General features: G+C 40.4%; 2 protein-coding genes across 2 annotated transcripts; both read right to left on the bottom strand.

Annotated features, from left to right (window-relative positions):
- Positions 1-1,006: 1,006 nt before the first annotated feature.
- Positions 1,007-5,120, bottom strand: ndufs7 (NADH:ubiquinone oxidoreductase core subunit S7). Its single transcript, XM_088313688.1, has 8 exons — positions 5,036-5,120; positions 4,494-4,530; positions 3,824-3,895; positions 3,585-3,705; positions 3,040-3,219; positions 2,443-2,489; positions 2,142-2,230; positions 1,007-1,229 (listed from the first exon to the last, which is right to left on the bottom strand). Exons 1-8 carry the CDS (start codon positions 5,049-5,051, stop codon positions 1,132-1,134), a joined length of 660 nt encoding a protein of 219 aa, XP_088169814.1. The 5' UTR covers positions 5,052-5,120; the 3' UTR covers positions 1,007-1,131.
- A 2,101-nt stretch (positions 5,121-7,221) lies between these two features.
- On the bottom strand, positions 7,222-17,474 carry LOC148324274 (uncharacterized). The gene is made up of 5 exons (XM_088313829.1): positions 17,391-17,474; positions 15,416-15,707; positions 12,964-13,524; positions 9,288-9,501; positions 7,222-7,810 (listed from the first exon to the last, which is right to left on the bottom strand). Exons 2-5 carry the CDS (start codon positions 15,687-15,689, stop codon positions 7,567-7,569), a joined length of 1,293 nt encoding a protein of 430 aa, XP_088169955.1. The 5' UTR covers positions 15,690-15,707; positions 17,391-17,474; the 3' UTR covers positions 7,222-7,566.
- Positions 17,475-17,499: the final 25 nt, after the last annotated feature.

Here is a 17,499-nt window from a genome sequence, read left to right on the forward strand (position 1 = left end):
TATGCATGCGTCACTAGATTTCTCCATGTATGAATAAAAAGCTTTTATGCTTCACGGTCCTCACTTTATTAGGCAAATTGAAGCAGCACTTGACTCAACCTAAGCACTTGCACAGTCAACAAGAGGTGATTAATATTGAAACATGATTGTTTTATGGCCTAAACATTCCAATTAAAAGATAACAGTGCATGTTGAATGAACATAAGAATATAAACTCATTAGAAATTTGTCATAAAATTGACAGAAAAGGGTATGTGGACAAACTATGGCAGTTGGCAGATCCCAAATTAGAGAACCACGTGGCTTGCACATGTTAGGTTAGTATATGCGCTTGTCTGGTTACTATAGCAACCTGTACTGGTGGAAAAAAATGTTTACGGTGTAGTACGGAAGGGGAAATATTATCCATAACAGACGCAGGTAGTTTTTACACCTTTGCTAAAATGAAGAGAAAAAAAATTGGATCCTTTTGGCATTTTTACTTTTTCATTTTCTGCAAATAAATGCTCTAAATTACATTTATATTTTGCTATTAGGTTGCAATTTTATAAAATACATACAAGTGTTTATTTTACGCCAACACATACGTAGAAATACCTAAATCAGAGAAAGTGATGATTTAAACACACAAGCCATCGAGATAGGACACTTAAGGAATTTTGCTGGTTGAATTAGATTAATTTCCTGACATATTTCTGAAAATAGAAATTGAAACAAAAGGCACCTGAAGTTGCAAAGAAAACAAGTCCGGTATTCACGTGTACTTTAATTGTATTGGGTCAGCTGACAAGTTGTGCGTTGGCGCCATCTAATGTCCAATTCTGCAAATGAGGCATTTTTAGTTTACTTCCGTCAAGTATGGTTCTCATGCTTATACCAACCTGACCAAGTTCGAGAATTTCATGACGTGTGGGATATGAATTTATTTTAAAAAGCTATCCAGCAGAGGCAGCTGATTCCATAGAATCTGACAATGAGTTTGGTTGAAAAGCAGCAGCGGAACAGCTAATCTTAAATAACATTGACTTTATTAAGGTGATTTCTTGAAAATCCACACTGAGGCGTGAAGGCCCAAATGAAACCAGAACTACAACATGTAAAGACCAACAGACAGTCATACATAATGCCCATTCACTTCCGATACCAGATGGCCAACTTCTTCTCGCGTTTGATTTTCTTCTGCAACTGCAATGTTCCATAGAGGAGCGCCTCTGCGGTGGGTGGGCACCCTGTGCAGGGCAGAGAAAGGGGGTGGGGCATAGAACTAAATCAACATTTTATTCTATGACTGTCCACATCAGTTTTTGTTGACTTGCCGCTGGAACGTCATTTCCAATAGTAGTTCCTCATTGCTGCAAACGCTACAGTTTTATTAAGCGACCTGAATTAACGTTTTGTTACATTTCTGAGGACCTGGACAACCTATGCGCCGCACCAACATGGGCTATACGAGGCAGGCATTATGCACTATTCAAAGACTTTGAGGCATAAGTATTTTTTTACATGTGAAAAATTTACTTGTTTTGTCAAAAAGTAAAACTTCAACTTTTCTGTTTAAAAATTCACTATCAATAAAGTTTTACTGTATATTAATGTCCTTAGTAACTAATAAAAGTAACTTGTAATCTAACTTAGTTGCTTTTAAAGTCATTCAGTAAAGTAACTAAGCAACATTTTCAAGGTAACTGTGGTGAGGACGCTGCCATTTTTGCCTCATACCGCCCTCTGTTGTTGGCTGGAAGTGATGCCAAACTGTCCTTGGACTTTTATTGTGAACGTCACGTCACGGTTCAACTGTTTTCTGGGTTTGGTCACGTGACGTTCACGATGCGAGCCCAAGGGCGACTTTGACGTCAATTACAATCTATAACTGTTACAATGCTGTATTCATAATTAGGATCAGAATTTTGCCTGTAGTTTATAAAGGTTGTATAATCGTCACAGATGAACTGGAATTGATTGTTTTAGTCTCCCATGGTTTTCTAATACAAATACATTCTTAAGTGGAGCTCAATCAGCAAACTGGAATAGATTAATACACTGTACTATAATTAACAGCACAATAGCAGATTTAAACAATATAATCATCATAATTCACGTATGATATAATTTAATGTATGTAACAAGTGCCAATGGTATACCTGGAACATATATGTCCACTGGTACAATACGGTCACATCCTCTGACGACAGCATAAGAGTAGTGATAGTAGCCTCCTCCATTTGCACAGCTGGTTGAAAAGTTTTAACAATGATGGGTCAAGTGATTATAACAGTTATAAGTTGGGGAAAAAAAACATCCACTTTACTGCGTATGTCAATTTACTACAGGAAGAAAACAAAGCAAAGGCCACTGAAGAAGATACTGTACATCAGTGATGGAGGCTGGATTTGCATGCAACAGTCTACAGTGATGAAAAACTGTGCTTTCGTGTCATCTTACCTTCCCATAGAAATGACATATCTTGGCTCAGGCATCTGGTCGTACACCTGATGGAAAGAATATCAAATTGTACATCCATCCATAATCCAAACCGCGTATCCTCATGCTAAAGTGGATAATTGACTTTGGGCGTAAAAAGATGATTGTGTTTAATCTCCAGAAGTCTCCAATAATACCAGAAAAGTCACTATATTACAGTAGCTGCTCATTGTTTTAAGAACAAAACAGTTGCTAAAAATGTCCACAGTCACTGAATACAATGGCAAAGTCATTAAGTGTGCAACACTTAGTAGCCACTCAGTCGCATGCCAAAGCTCACACCCGGTTGTCACAGTAATGAAAGCTGCACTTTGCATTTGCACGAGAAGGAGCCATGGCCCCTGGTGTGATTTGAACCCGTGTGACAAGTGGATATTAAGTCTTGCTGTAACATATGCTCAAAAATCTAAAACAGCAGAAGTCATTGAGCTTCTGGCAAAACTGGAGCCATAACGTTAGGTTATATTGTCCAGAGACAATTTGCATGGGTGTCTAATATGGGCATTGTAGAATACAATTTGACTTTTATCCACAGCAGACACTTCCCCCTCCCCTCACCTTTCGCAGAGCTGGAGCCATTTTGTTGGTCAGTGTCCCGGCCACAATCATGACATCAGACTGTCTGGGACTGGCTCTGAACACCACACCGAAGCGGTCCATGTCGTAGCGAGGCGCCGCCATGTGCATCATCTCCACCGCACAGCACGCCAAGCCGAAGGTCATAGGCCACAGAGAGCTCTGCGGGGGTAAACAAAGCAGCTCTTAATGGCACTTTATCGTGACAGGACCTGTAATATATATCGTTCACGTGTTCAAGTAACAAATGACTCCACCACAATGAGCCATGCCGCCAATCATGGCAAACTTTAAAGGCAATAGCATTTCTGTGTATAATCTGAGCAAATAATCTTCGCAAATATTATACTGACAACACCTATTGTTTTATTGTGCATGTGTAAGGTTGTGGCTGGTGAATGAATGTCAGGCAGAAGTTGATGCCTCCTTAAACAAAGCAGATGGGTGTTCAGGCCACAACTGCTGTATTATTGAAACACAGGAATTCAAGAGGAATTGTGAACAAACACAAAAGAAAGTCAACTCACCCTGCGTGCCCAATTAATTAGGTCATCCAGTTTGGTGATGACATACTCGCCCTTGCTGCTGGGTACAGACGATGGCTTGGCAGCCGCCACTGCTGTGCTTTTCTCTCGGGTTGGAACCACGCTGTCAGAAGGGTACAATAGATTGTTATAGGGTACTTTGACAGAACAAAGCAGGAACAGACAGAAAACTTAGAATTGCTAGATGGGCACAGAGAAAGAAGAACACACAAGCATCTCACCTTGTGGTGGCATTCTCGCTTTTAGCGACAGTGTGAAGACTGGTCTGCTGAAGAAACAATGATGAAATGGGTCTGTGGAAGAAAGAGCATGTCAAACATTGACATCAAAATAACATCATAGACATTTGTATTTGTTCCAGTTGGCATTAATCTGGGCAACAATAAAGCCAAGTTCAATTGATTAATACATTCATAGTTAGACACGAAAATAACCATATCATAGCCTTGGACATCATATGTCAAACAGCTTCAGTCACCAAAAGTAGCACGGAATGGTAGTAGAAACATGGTTGTACATCCACCATGAACAAATTATCAATTATTGCTATCTGCCGGTGGAATTTGCCAATCCCTCAATGGTCATTATCACAAAATTACATCTAAATTTCCACCACATGGAAATCAACTTACCTGTTGAGATGTCAGGTAAATTCCATTTGTGTCCCAAGATGCTTAGTAGCAATTTATCTTACGATATATTGTTCTTTCAATTGACACTTCCCACATTTAAACTACAGCGGAATAGAAGAAAGCTAACAATCATATTAAAGACATGTTCTGCCTTTATGTTATTTTAGCTGTTGTTTACTAATCGTGCCAACTTGCTACCGGAAAAACGTGTGACGTCGTGATGAAAAGTCGCATACAATCGCACTCATTTTACACTTACCTCGCACAAAAACTGCCAGACATGGCCAGGCGAGGCACTGAAAAACAATGGTACACATTAAGTATTTCAGATGAATTGTCAATCAATCCTGCAACAATTTCACTTCATTATTACGATAGATCTGTGACGAGAATTATTTTACCGTCTACTCATATTGTCCTATTGTTCAAGAATAACAATTTGCCAGACAATCCGTTAGCAGAGTATTAGAATGCATTGCCGTTAATGAATGTAGAATTAAATAATTTATGGGTGTTTGTGTCGTCTTTCTGTTTCTAACTTTCCTGTCACGTTACAGGAGCGCTTTTGGAAGTACAACAGCCGTCTGCTTAGGTGACTTTTTGGTTAGCAAGCTGCTAAAACAGACGCAGCAAGGTCAGCGTGCGTATGCGCTTTAAAATTCCTGCTCCGGATACTGACCAAATTTAAACACAACATCGTGAGATTTGGTTCCCAAAATTTCGAATGCAATTTTTAAATTACTGTTATAAAGCACAATAAGGTTAAAGAAAGCATATGATTTAAACCAAAACATTACGTACCAACCAACGCCGCCATCTTAGGAAATTACGTCACAGTTCTGGTTGTGTTAATAACGGACTCGCGCTGCTAGAGGGCGCTGCTACCTCGGTCAAGATTCTTCTGGACGTAACCCGCCGACAACAATAACCATGATGGCTGTAATAATAGCAAAAAAGCAAACTTTTTATCAATACCACGATTTTTTAAATACATTTTTCAAGTAATTATGCTAATAAGAGCTTTCCTGTTCATGCAAAACAAGCCTTGTATGACGTGTATGTTCTTAAAGTGCCACTTCTTCGTTCTATTGAAATCTATTACAACGTTCAAATATCTACAATATTTAAAACAAAGATACCGTATCTAATTTGAAATGCTACAATAATGGAGGTGAAATATGGCTGAATGTCAGGGGCTGAGCTACATGGTGGCTGCTCTTTGAATGGGCTCCAGTGGTGCAGTACCTCAATATTTAATGCCATTTTATTGTGGATACAGGTGCGAGTAACATGGGCCTTGGGGTTGGGCTGTTCCAAGAGGGAGAACAAGGGGAGCAGGTCATCGCATACTGCACCCAGTACTTGCTCTCTGCCAGTTTCGCCCATACGTCTATAGACTGAATTTCCTACTGCGGACAGATCATGTAACCTTATCCTGGCTTCTCAACTTCCGGGAACCTGAGGGACAAATGGCCCCCTGGATGGAAAACATCTAGGATTATGTCTTCGAACTCCACCATCAGCCTGGGCGTCAACTTGCCACAGTGCCGCAACGACATGTCCTGAAATTCCTTTCTACCTGTCTAGTCATCTTACGAATGACCAGTGCGCTTGGCCACGCATGGTTAGGTCGATTTTGGTTAGGTTGTCGACAACGCTGTGATAATTATAGACACTGCCAGCATCAGGAGGATTGAGAAGCGTTGATGCCAATGGTATCGGCCCTCCAGCATGCTCCACCCCACAGGGATCAACACTTTCCGCTGACAGCCCAAGTGATTTTCATTTGTTAAGTTTTACAAAATTTTTATTGACTATTACTTTAGTCAGATTCAAGGACCCTGCTTGGGAAAAAAACACACTTCTTAAAATCTACTTTCAAATTCTGATATTTCAACTTGGTCACTGACAGTTGAACTTTGTTAAACTCGTTGTACTGCTCTACACTCTGAGGTGTCTGGATTGCTCAGTGGGTAGCACTGCTGACTTTAGAGATGTTGGATGAGGAATCAAATGCAGGTCAGGGACATTCTGACAGCTGATTATGTTAACTCAAATTCGGAACCGCTGTTAAAAACCGTAACCGCACTTGGATGCCAAACCAGGCTGACTACTTCAAAACACGTGGTCTTGAAAGATATATTTTTTTTAAACTCAATTTTTGAATTACTTTTAAAAATAGGGACCCTTCGCATAAACCAAACATTTCTGACAGCTACATTTTCCAGCTCAAATTTGTAACTGTCAAAAATTGAAATCCTGACCGGTTAGAAATTGTAGCTGTCGACATGTCTCAGTTGGTAGCACCCCCGACTTCGAACACGAGGGCTGGGGATCACATATCATTCAGGGACATTTTCTGACCTTATGTTTTTAACGCAACTTTGTAACCAGTACCACTGTTAAAAACTGGAACACTGCTTGGAACCCAATTCTCCTTTGGAAACTGATTTTAAAACCTTGACCGTTTTAAAAACCTCAGTCCCACATTCTGAAAGTTGAATATTTCAAGTTTAGAACCTCTCTTAAAAAAAAAATCTGGATCCAGTTTTGAAGTAAAACACTCCTTTGAACCATTATTATCCATGCGTGTAGTTTCCACCGTCACATTGAGCTTCACATTCTCCTCCATTGAGCTGGGAAGAGCACACGCATCTCCTTTTGATGTATGAACTTGAACCAAAATAATTGTCTGCAATTAGGTTTATTTTTATTAGTCTTCCGTTGGTTTTCTATTTTTTGGGGGCCTCATTACAGTGCCACATACACAGAGAGCAACATCAGCAGGAAACAACGCCAATAGGAGGCACATGGAGGGGAACTTGGATCACACATAATGGCAGTCGCAATCCTGCACAGACACACACCCCCGCACACGTTTTTCCGAAAATAGCTCCCCAGACTATACGCAAAAGCAGCCAGCATTTTTTTTTTCACAACTGGATTTTATTTTGCCTTCATATAAACAAACTTTTTACATTTAAGACCTTGAAAACCTGATCGCTATTGCTGTATTTTTTGCGTTGAAGCGACAAGGGAGTTGAAGACGTGAAATATATTGTAGTTACTGTAATAGCTTGAAAGGACTCATAGTCGCAGAACTTGGGCATGGTTCAAAGGCGTCGCCCGTCACCACAAGCAGGCAAAGGGCTCTTTAGTTTCAAATAATAAACAATAGAAAAAAGTTCAGTCCAGAAGGAGTTAACTCACATGTGAAGCCATCAAAGACTCAAAGGTTATAGTGGCAACTCCGGCAGCTTTGCCGGACTGCAGACCACAGGAATGACTTATTTTTGAAGAAATCTCCTCCTGAAAGACGCGCACGCACGTCCTCACTGAGAGTTCGGAAAGTCTGTGGCCAGCACGTATGGTGTCTGCGATGTCTCCCCTGACCAAGAAGACGTGGTGACCTGATTAAAGAAGATGTCCTGGGAGGGAAGGAGTGGCCCTCTGAGGTACAGGTTGTACAGGAGGAACATATTGAGAGCCACCATGGCGATGAGCGGGAAGACGGTCAGGCCGGAGCCGAAGCCTCGCCAGGAGCTGCACACATTCAGGCTGGCCCAGTATACAAGCCTGTTTGAGGGGGAAATGTCAAAATAAGAACGCCACATCCAAACACTGAAGAAGCAGCCCTTGCTCAAGTTGAATTCATGCAGTACGTTTTATGATATGACTCGCGTGCTACTTTGTAGTCGGATTGTAATGTTGAAGATGGTCAAGCGACTACACTTTTGTTGTGCACAAGTCTGATTTACAGTAGCTTTTAGGGTTTGGCTTTGTTGATGACATTGTAATTGTGGTTGTTTTGAGTCCAAAATAGAGCTACTCTGATCCACAGCACACACATCAGAACCAGCATTGGCAGAAAAAAAAAGAATTTGAGGATCTTCTATAAATAAGTGCAACTTCATGAATAATATTCTCAATTTATCACGCAGGCAAATAGATTGATGAACAAAGATAGATTAGTTGTAGTAAATGAAATCATATCGTTTTCCGTGCCAGTGGTGAGCTGCTCTAATTAGTGAATGTGATTGGAACATTTTAGAATTAAAAACACACGAAAGAATAAAACCATGTGGAGAATTGTATTTTTATGACTTTGTGGGGGAAAAGTCATTTTCTGTTCCGGCATTGAGTGTCTTCGAGTGATCAAAGAAAAGTCCAAAAAGGCATCACTGGATGAGTTTGGTGTGGAAGAACATGCCGAGAACCCTTAACGAGATCAACAAACGCGTTTGGACTGACATGGGGCACAGTGGCATTTTTGTTTGAGGATGGGTATCAAATAGCAAAATAATCTAATGTGCATATATTTAATTGATTATATTTCTTATATTATCAGATAATTCTAAGGAAACATCTGTGCTCTTTCCGCAGTAAAAAAAAAATCAAAATGGAGACTCACTTCACACAACGCTCTTTTGCTATTTTCTTCAGTTAAAAGATCTCCATTCAGCAAGTACAATTTCACTTTCACTCAGCATTTGTCTTAACTGCAGGTTACACTGTGTGGTTATAAAAAAATCCAAACATGTAATTCTATGTTTGATGGTTAAAAAAGAAACCACAGAAGTACTGTAATAAAAATATGCACAGTGCTACACTACTACTATTTGCTATGGGATGAAACACATGCAGCAATTACCTGATTACACATGGTGCTCTACTCTAAATATATTTTAGCCATTCATATTTTTGTTGTAGTACTTTGAGAACAGGGCTGGGCGACCCACCAAGCTTTAATATTCCCAAGAATCTTGTCATACTTGTTGCATTTATTTAGTAGAGTTCATTCCTAATGTCATGACAATAGAAAATAATTGTATTTCTTTTATGAAATAATTGCTTGTTTGATTATTCCTAAATTGATTACGAATAAAAATAAGAATGCATTTTACTATCAAGGAGCGGTCACAGTATTTGACTTTTCTAATTGTTAAAAAAAGAAACATTACATAAACCTTTTTTTTTTTTCCTGTGAATGACCTGGCCCCCTCACCCTTTTAAAAATGTTCCCACCTATGTTCTCGAGACAACTAAGCCTTACCTTCCCAGAATGAACATGGTGACCAACATCGGTATCAACTTGAGCTGCTGTTGAGGGACGAAGGCCGCCATGACGATAAGGTTGAGGACGTAGAGGAATAATAACTCCAGGGATGCAGTGACGAAGAGTTGCTGAATTGCATGTCTTCTGGGAGGGGACTCGTGCAAACTGAACGAGGCGCTACAGAAGCGGCACACAGCACCTAAGAGCATCGCTGGAGTGGAGAGGGCACAGAAGAAACATGTCAGCTGATGTCTTCAATAAAATGTTTGACCAAAATTTTCTGAAAACAAATCTGCATTAAAGTAAAGAAAACATCTTGTAAGATATTCTCTCTCAAATCTCATTTGTTTTCTGCTCAGTGTACAGGTGTTTAATGCCACTTTTGTGATGATGACCATAGAACAGAAGTGGAACCTAGTGAGTCACTGAAAAGCGTACAAAGTACAACATAAGAAAAACAATTTTTTTAAATGACACACGGCTAGTTAAATAGCTAAATCCTCACCAAACCCCCCCCAAAAAACTCAAAAATGGTCTTTTCCTCAGTTCACTCATCTCAGAGTATTCTTTGCTCATTCCAGCTCTCAAAACACCAACTCCACCCAATCCAAGAAAATGATTGGTTCCTCAATCTACGTGGAAGATTGAGGTGTCACCTCTGCACGAGCCAGGCGCCTTACTTCCGGGTTGGAAAAATAGACACCAAAATAACTCATATTTCATAAGAAATTAGATTGCAATTGAGCCAAAGGACAAATATAATCATATACATACCTACGTAAATTCCTGGGACCCAGAGAATTCCCCAAATGTGAATAACATTCACTTTTTTGTCACTCTCTCAAGAGAAAAAAGATTGCAAATTGAGGGGTGGCATTTTTACAAGCGGCTTAATAAAAAAATGTCCGCATTGTTCAGATTTTTACTGGTACCTAGGCAGACAGACAAACGGTTGTAAAATGATAGAATGACTTATTTATAGCACATTTCATGCACAACGTAACTCAATATGGTCCCCATGCTGTAATTAAATTATAAGTTTAAAAACAGTTCCAAAGAGAGTTAAATATAATTAAAATTTAAGTCAAGAAACCAAAAAATAGCTTACTAAAATTAACAAAAGACTATACAGAGTAAGTAAAAGGTTTTCCAAACATATTTTTAAAAATATTTCAAAAGATGTTGATCATAGGTATGGGAAAAGGTCACAGTTTTTAAGTTGGATTTAAAAGAATTTACACTTTATCGGTATGTTTTGAATCTTGATTTATATTATTCACGCGGGTAATAAAGGATCAGCCAATTGGGGACTGTATTATACACAAGTACAGAGAAAAATATTTTTTTAAGGTCATTTTGGTTGTTCGTATTATACACGGGTGCATATTATTCACAGGATTTTGGGTATTAATTTAGTTTTTATTTACATAAAAAATACTCAATTTATTGTTTTGACTACCCCCCTCTCGCAATGAATGAACAAATTTGTCTTCTTACTTGCACATAAGTTTGAAGAAAACAAAATTGTGGCGTGTTGTGAAAAGTATGAAGCCGAGTTACACCACAAAGAGCCGAGAAGGGGTTTTTAACAAATCATTAAAAATGTCCAACTTTTTCCACCCTATGTGTGTAACTGACAGCAGCAAGAGCCAAACGCACTGCTGTCAGTGTCCGCCAAGGCCGACACAATAGAGATGAAATGGAGAGAGACACACAAGTGACACTTTTCATCACGGTGATGTGAGTGTTAAAGCTATCAAATGTTGATTAACGCCCTAACAATTAGCGTAAAAGCATTGAGATGATTCACTTGTTAGAAAGTAATCCTCAAAAAGGATTTTATTCCCCTCAGAAAATAGGGGCTCAAATTCTCACTTTTTGACTGGTGAACATAAATATTCCCAATTTTTGCAGTACTCGGATGTGGACGGGTCAATGACTGGGTTTGCCTTGGACCGCGAATCACTAATTATGGCCCTGAATTTTCCTTCTGTTAGCATCCAAATTCAGATTACGCAGGAAAGGAGCACTTCCTATCCACAGTGGTTTTCCCTTTATAGCTGTAATAGGCAACTCTGCATCTTAATGCTAATATAGTTTAAATTACAACGGCCGGCACTACTGATTGCGAAGATTACACTGACAAGGCAGAATATAGCTTCTGAAATCTAACTGGACAAAAAAAACAAAAAAAAAAACAAGAACATCCACATCCATGTACAAGTGGAAGTAGTACACCAAAGAGAAACACGAGGACACGAAAAGAATAGTCTCATGGGAATAAATTGAAAGGATTTCAAGAAATAAACCTGAAAATGTAGGTTGCAAATGTAAGCCACTGTCTTTGTTTCTGTAACATTTAGACCAGGAAGACAAAAAAGCCTCTTTTTGTCATTTCCATTCATAACTATTTTGAGAGTTTAATTGATACCCTGCTCATATGTTGAGTTGTAGCTCTCACTCGTGAGGCATACCGCATGACATTAGTGCACACTAGTAGAACAACGACAATATACATTACTAGTGAAGCGTAACTGTGCTCTAGTTGACATCTGCATGCGACTAAACTAAACACAGGGGAAGATGCAACAAGTACACAAGTGGTTCGAAAAGCAAAGGAAGTTGGGACGTTGCGAATAACGTAGATAAAAACAGAATACAATGATTTTCAAACCCTTTTCAACTCTTTTCTCAATTGAATACACCGCAAATACAAGATATTTAATGTTTAAAGTGATTGTTTTTTGGGGCAAATATTCTCTCATAGTGAATTTAATGCTCATCATTTTGTAGAGGATACATGGGCTCAGGAACAACTCAGATGCCGATGTCAGGCGAAACAATTAGTTTGCAACATCTACAATCTACTGGACCGTGCAAAATAAAAGTAACATTGCAACAAGATGCAGAAATGCAGAAAGCTTCTCGAAAGCCAAGATCATCTGAGGTGGACTGACGCAAATTGGAAAAAGTGTCCTGTGGTCTGACGAGTCCACATTTCAGAATTTTGGGGAGATCGTGGATTTGTCTCCTAGCCAAGGCCATCAGGACTGTTATCAGCGCTACGTTCAAATTCAAAATTAGTGAATATTTGCAAAATAAATAAATAAATAATTATATAATCAATTGCGCAAAAAGTATTTGCAAATCACTCTAGTCTGTATTTTATTTACGTTTTACAGAAGGTCCCAACTTCATTGGAAGTGGAGTTTGTACAGCAGACGTCCGTAGAATTTGATGTCACTGATAGTACTAGTAGCACACACTTGTAAATAAGTGCACAACAAGATAGTTATTCTACGAGTGTGCCCGAGTCCTTCAATGGGTGTGCAGAAACGTCATACAGTAGTGGAAGAAAAGAAATTTTGAAAAATTTGTAAAAGGGATTTAAATAAGACCCACTGTCCCCTATTCTGCAAAATTGCCTTCCTAGTCATGACAAAGATTGTCCTAGTAAGGATATTGAATAACTGTTCAAATAGCGTGACGTAAACATGCAAGGCAAGGAAACAACTTTCCTCCCCACGAGCAAACGTCTGCTGGGTTGAGGTTGGAAGTGCACCAAATTAAAGGGGACAACAGACTTTGAAACATTCCAAGACGAGGCGGCCAGACAAACTGAATCCTTTCTAATCTTTATGCTCCATGTGTGTCTGTTGTGAACCATGCCTACCAAGTACGATGGGGAGCGCGGCCACCACGCAGCAGCTGAGGGTGAAGACAACCCGGCTGACCACGTCGGGACAATCAGGGGGTTGGATGTGGACGTAGGTATGGAGTGCGTAGAGAATCGCGGATGCGCACACAAAAGAGGCCAGCACGGAGAGGAAGGCGGGGACTCTGCCACTCTGACAGCATTTGCACACGCAGCAGCACCGACCACCGGCGGACGCCTCGGGTGCATCCTCATGAGTGTCCAGGACACCCTCTGGGTTCCACACTGTCAGCTCCACGCTGTCCGAAGGTGGACCCATCAGGGGTCGAACCTCATCGCCTGTACAGTCCATACGAGTGGATCCTGCACTCCAATTTGGTGTGTTTGTGCCATTGGGGATGTCTCGCTGAGACATCAGGGCTGCAGCGCTGATGCAGTTTTCCGTGGCGCCGGCCAAATTGTGCTCTGTGGTGATCGGAGTGGAAAGAGTTTGATCCAGCGCTCGCTCCTCTGTGGGGCCGTCTCTCCTTTGCTCCTCGTGGAGGCCATTGCTGGGCTGCTGGTGGCAGGAGGCCGAGACTGTTCAAAGCAGAAGGACATATTAAGGAAGCATCCGAAACCCCAAATTATCTGCACTGTCACATCCAATCAATTCCCAGAACATCAACCTACTGGAATATTCAGTAATTACTAGCTGGCTACATTTGTTTTGATTTAAATGCATTTGTGATTGTTTCTCATGACTGAATTTGGCATCCAATCAATATTCTCCAATGTTCTTTTCAGCGTCTACCGAAGAAAACTGGAGACATTTAGGACTGTGATTCACATGACTCGAAACTTCAAAGATGCGATGTGTAAAATTGATATTTGGTTGGTTGCAGCTGCAGGAAATTACTTCCATTTTTGCCATTTCGGCAAAGCAGGTAGGATGTTTGTGTTTGGTGATGCGTCCACATTGTAGCGTATTAAGTAAGTGTATTAATTGAGTGATTATGTAATTTTCCCCTCTGCTTGGTCTAAAACAAGTAATTGTTACTGACGACCACGTGTTTTCCTTGATTTATTTTAGGATTCTTAAAGTCATAAAGTTGCCATTTTAAAGCAATTTAGTTTTGTGTCATAGCTTTTTTTTTTTTTATTTAATCAACCGAATGAACATCCTCTGAGATTGGTGAATCCGTATTTTTTCTTCCAGTGTTTGTTAGAATTAGACCACTATCTGTACAAAAGTCATTGATCGATATAGAGAAGATGAATGATATTTTATGCTATTTTATGTTTCTTTCAGCAAAATGACTCCACTATGGGATCAGAAGTTGTGCTTTTGTAATATTTAAAAATAACATTCTCTTCAGAGACCATGATGTAATGCGTGTGCGTGGGTGTGTGTGTGCATGCAGTGCAAAGGTATAGTGTCTTAGCAACTGTACAGCAAGCTAAACTAGTTAGAGTTGCACAACATTCTATATGGCAGGACAGTGAGGTCAGGCTCCTGGTAGGTTATAACTAAAGGGGCGTCAGTGAGGTAAATTGGAAGGCTGAGTGCAACGATGGATGCTCCACCCACGTCTCTGTCCTATAATAATGTGGTTATGACTAATATGTGGTGCATGTGGCTTAAAATGTCGGCACAGTGACAAAAGTAGATATATGGAGTAACGTGCATGGAAGCGTTTGGACTTGCCATTATCTTTTAAAGTCTGTTGACCTTTTTAATACGTGAAAGCACTTCCATCCATCCATGTTCAACAGCTGGCAAATCTCACTCAACAATTCACACTCATATTCACGTCTAAGAACAAAATGTAAAGTTTTTAGATGCCCTAAAGGCAGAGGTGTCAAAGTCATTTTTGTGAACGGGCCACATCGTGGTTCTGGTTTCCCTCAGAGGGCCGTTATGACTGTGAACTCATATAAATCACCTTACATTATCACTTACACACAACACATTGATACAAAGCTAGTTTTGAAATCAGAAGCCAGTAATAAATGGCAATATCTCATATCTCAATGATGTTAAAAGTGAAGAAAATGTGCTAGAAGCAGCAAGTTGAAGCACATGATTTTCCCTTTGCGGGCCACATAAAATGAGGTCGCAGGCCACATCTGGCCCCCGGGCCTTGAGTTTGACACATGTGCCCTGAGGTATCTTGTTTTTGGAATGTGGTAGGAGAAACGGCATGCAAAAAGCGGAAGAATATGCAAAAACCCACGAAGCAGGTTCCGAGCCAAGATTCAAACCCTGAACCTCAAAACCTTAAGGAAGACATGCTAACTTCTAGCCCACCATTTTCCAATGCAAATAATTGTCTCAAATTCAAGCTGCATGTTGTTGGATTTAAATCCAGTTCTGAACGTCTTAATCGAAGTAAACATTATTGTTCTCCCTCATGAACCCATTTGTATGAAGGATGGACTAAATCTTTTACTCTTTTGCCACAGAACAAAAGTCGCAGTGGGAACTCACCCTTAGGCTCCTCAGCCAATGATGGAGGCTCCAGGGAGCGCTGGGAGCCGGAGACCGAGTGGGAGGATGAGTGCAGCTCTTCCACCGAGGACTCTGGGCTGTCTGACACGGCCGCCATGCAGATCTGAGTGTCCAGGTCCAAGAAGGGCGAGAAGGAGAGCCTGGCGGGGTCGATGTCCTGAAGCTGGTTGATGATGTCGCTGATGGATTCCTTCATGCTGTCGAGTTCCTTCGCGTTCTGCCCGTCGCCGGCCTTACGCCCTGACGTGTTCATAGTCACACAGCCCGGCACCTGATTAAAACAACACAAAGAGGCAATGCTAACAAGAGAAAAATATTCAAAGAGTTTACATCCATCCATTCATTCATTTTCTGTAGCGCTGGAGCCAATCCCAGGTTAATACAAACAATACATCTGGAGAATAAACATAACCCTAGAGAATATCCTTAATATGGAAAACTATTAAAAGATTCCTGAAAAGGAAAGGAGTCCTACTTTTACTCACAATCGAGTCATGTATTTGGGTCAGTATGACGGAAGGTGGCCTTGGTGGAATTGTTCCCTGGTGCACATCCCCACAAAATCAAACAACTACTCGTAAAACTCGTGGAAAAATCAAGATTTAATTGGAGAAACCGCAACACGCAGTTACAGTCGACCATTTAAGACTATATCAGTGTCCAAGTCTGACGGCATCATGGTCACTCCTCATTTTGATGGCCCTTGAAACCTTGTGGAAACTAAGCCCACCACACTCAGGTGGACGCCGCACCCTGTTTAACTTTCAAGTGTGTAAAATATGATAATTGCAGAAACAGTCCAAGAGAGATGACGTCATAAACCTCACAGGGACGCAATCAACTGGAATGGCAGGAGAGAAAAAAAAGTGGGTTGACAGAATCTCGAGGATAGCAGCAACGAAGAAAACTGACTCAATTTGGCTTCTCTCTTGGTAAAATAAGGATTACGGGTTAATTTACATTCAAATTCCAAGTTCAAGAGATTGTAGTTCGCGTGTATTATTAATTTTTATTCACAACGTTAATAATTATCACGTTGAAATAGTGGACGTTATCGCCTGTTTTCTTTTTTTTTTTTTTTTTAACTCACTCACTGATTTTCTTGGGAATATCTGCTTCTGCAATTAAAATGACACCAAAGACCTGAAGTTTTCTTTCATATCCAATCGCTAATAACCGTGAGCGGCTAACCCTGAAAATGTGTTGACACCAGAAGTATTCAAATGTAGTTAATTTTTCATTTATCATCAGAACCAAATTCACAAAACTGACTGCAATTGAACTCTTCAAATAATACCACGTTACTTAGAACATGACCTAAATGTTGGTGATTAGTTTAATTCGGCCACCGTTTGGAATGTGAAGTGTCGTAGTGTATGAGCCCACGCGAGCGGCACGTGGATGTGTTAGATGACTTTTACGCGTCTCATTTTGTTGGTTCAAGCCCACGCTGACTTTTATTGACATGAGCGGCTCACGTTCGGTAAGTGAAGCGGTTTTGGCGAACTGTCGCGACATAAACATTTGCACTCACAGGATCTGACTTCCCACCCCCCAAAAAACAAATGACCTGACCATATAGAGAATTGGATTAGTCAAAACCACATAAATGCCAGTGGTGGTAATAAGTGGTCGCCTGCATGTGGAAAATGCGCGTACGGTCGAATGGTGCGCTTTTTCTCCCGCTTTGGAAAGGGGAAAAAAATTCTCGCTGTTGTGCAATTCCAAACAGTGTGTCTCAAATGTGGGGTCAAAATGAGACACAATGTGGCCCACCGTGAGCTAAACTGAGTCACAATAAACTGCAATAAAAAGTCTTCATGACTTCTGCCCGTCTTTTGTTTTGCGCCCTTCCAGCAACAATTGGTGAAACAAATGAAACAACGTAATGCAGTCTGGGTCAAACACTAGTTCTATAAGGTAATTACATACAAAACTATTAAAAAGCACTTACTTTTCCAGTAGGTTGCAGGCTGTTTGTTGAGTTTACGCCTCTGGTGGTTAGAAAAAGAAACCCTTTCTTCCCTCCCCCTCTGCTTTTTCTTTTTGTCTTCCAGGATCCT

Source organism: Idiotropiscis lumnitzeri, chromosome 13 (assembly GCF_059441095.1).
Source record: "Idiotropiscis lumnitzeri isolate Australia: NSW breed Sydney's pygmy pipehorse chromosome 13, RoL_Ilum_1.0, whole genome shotgun sequence".
Classification (NCBI taxonomy): Eukaryota; Metazoa; Chordata; class Actinopteri; order Syngnathiformes; family Syngnathidae; genus Idiotropiscis; species Idiotropiscis lumnitzeri.

Bases quoted from the DNA above. Each gene is read 5' to 3' on its own strand.
- LOC148324274 (XM_088313829.1), bottom strand. From the start codon at position 15,689: ATGAACACGTCAGGGCGTAAGGCCGGCGACGGGCAGAACGCGAAGGAA. The intron at 9,502-12,963 runs GTAGGCATGGTT...TCTCCACTCCAG, and splicing joins CGCGCTCCCCATCGTACTTG to CGATGCTCTTAGGTGCTGTG. The intron at 7,811-9,287 runs GTAAGGCTTAGT...CCCCTCAAACAG, and splicing joins ACCATGTTCATTCTGGGAAG to GCTTGTATACTGGGCCAGCC.
- ndufs7 (XM_088313688.1), bottom strand. The intron at 3,896-4,493 runs GTAAGTGTAAAA...TTTCTTCCACAG, and splicing joins TCTGGCAGTTTTTGTGCGAG to ACCCATTTCATCATTGTTTC. The intron at 2,490-3,039 runs GTGAGGGGAGGG...TCTTTCCATCAG, and splicing joins TGGCTCCAGCTCTGCGAAAG to GTGTACGACCAGATGCCTGA.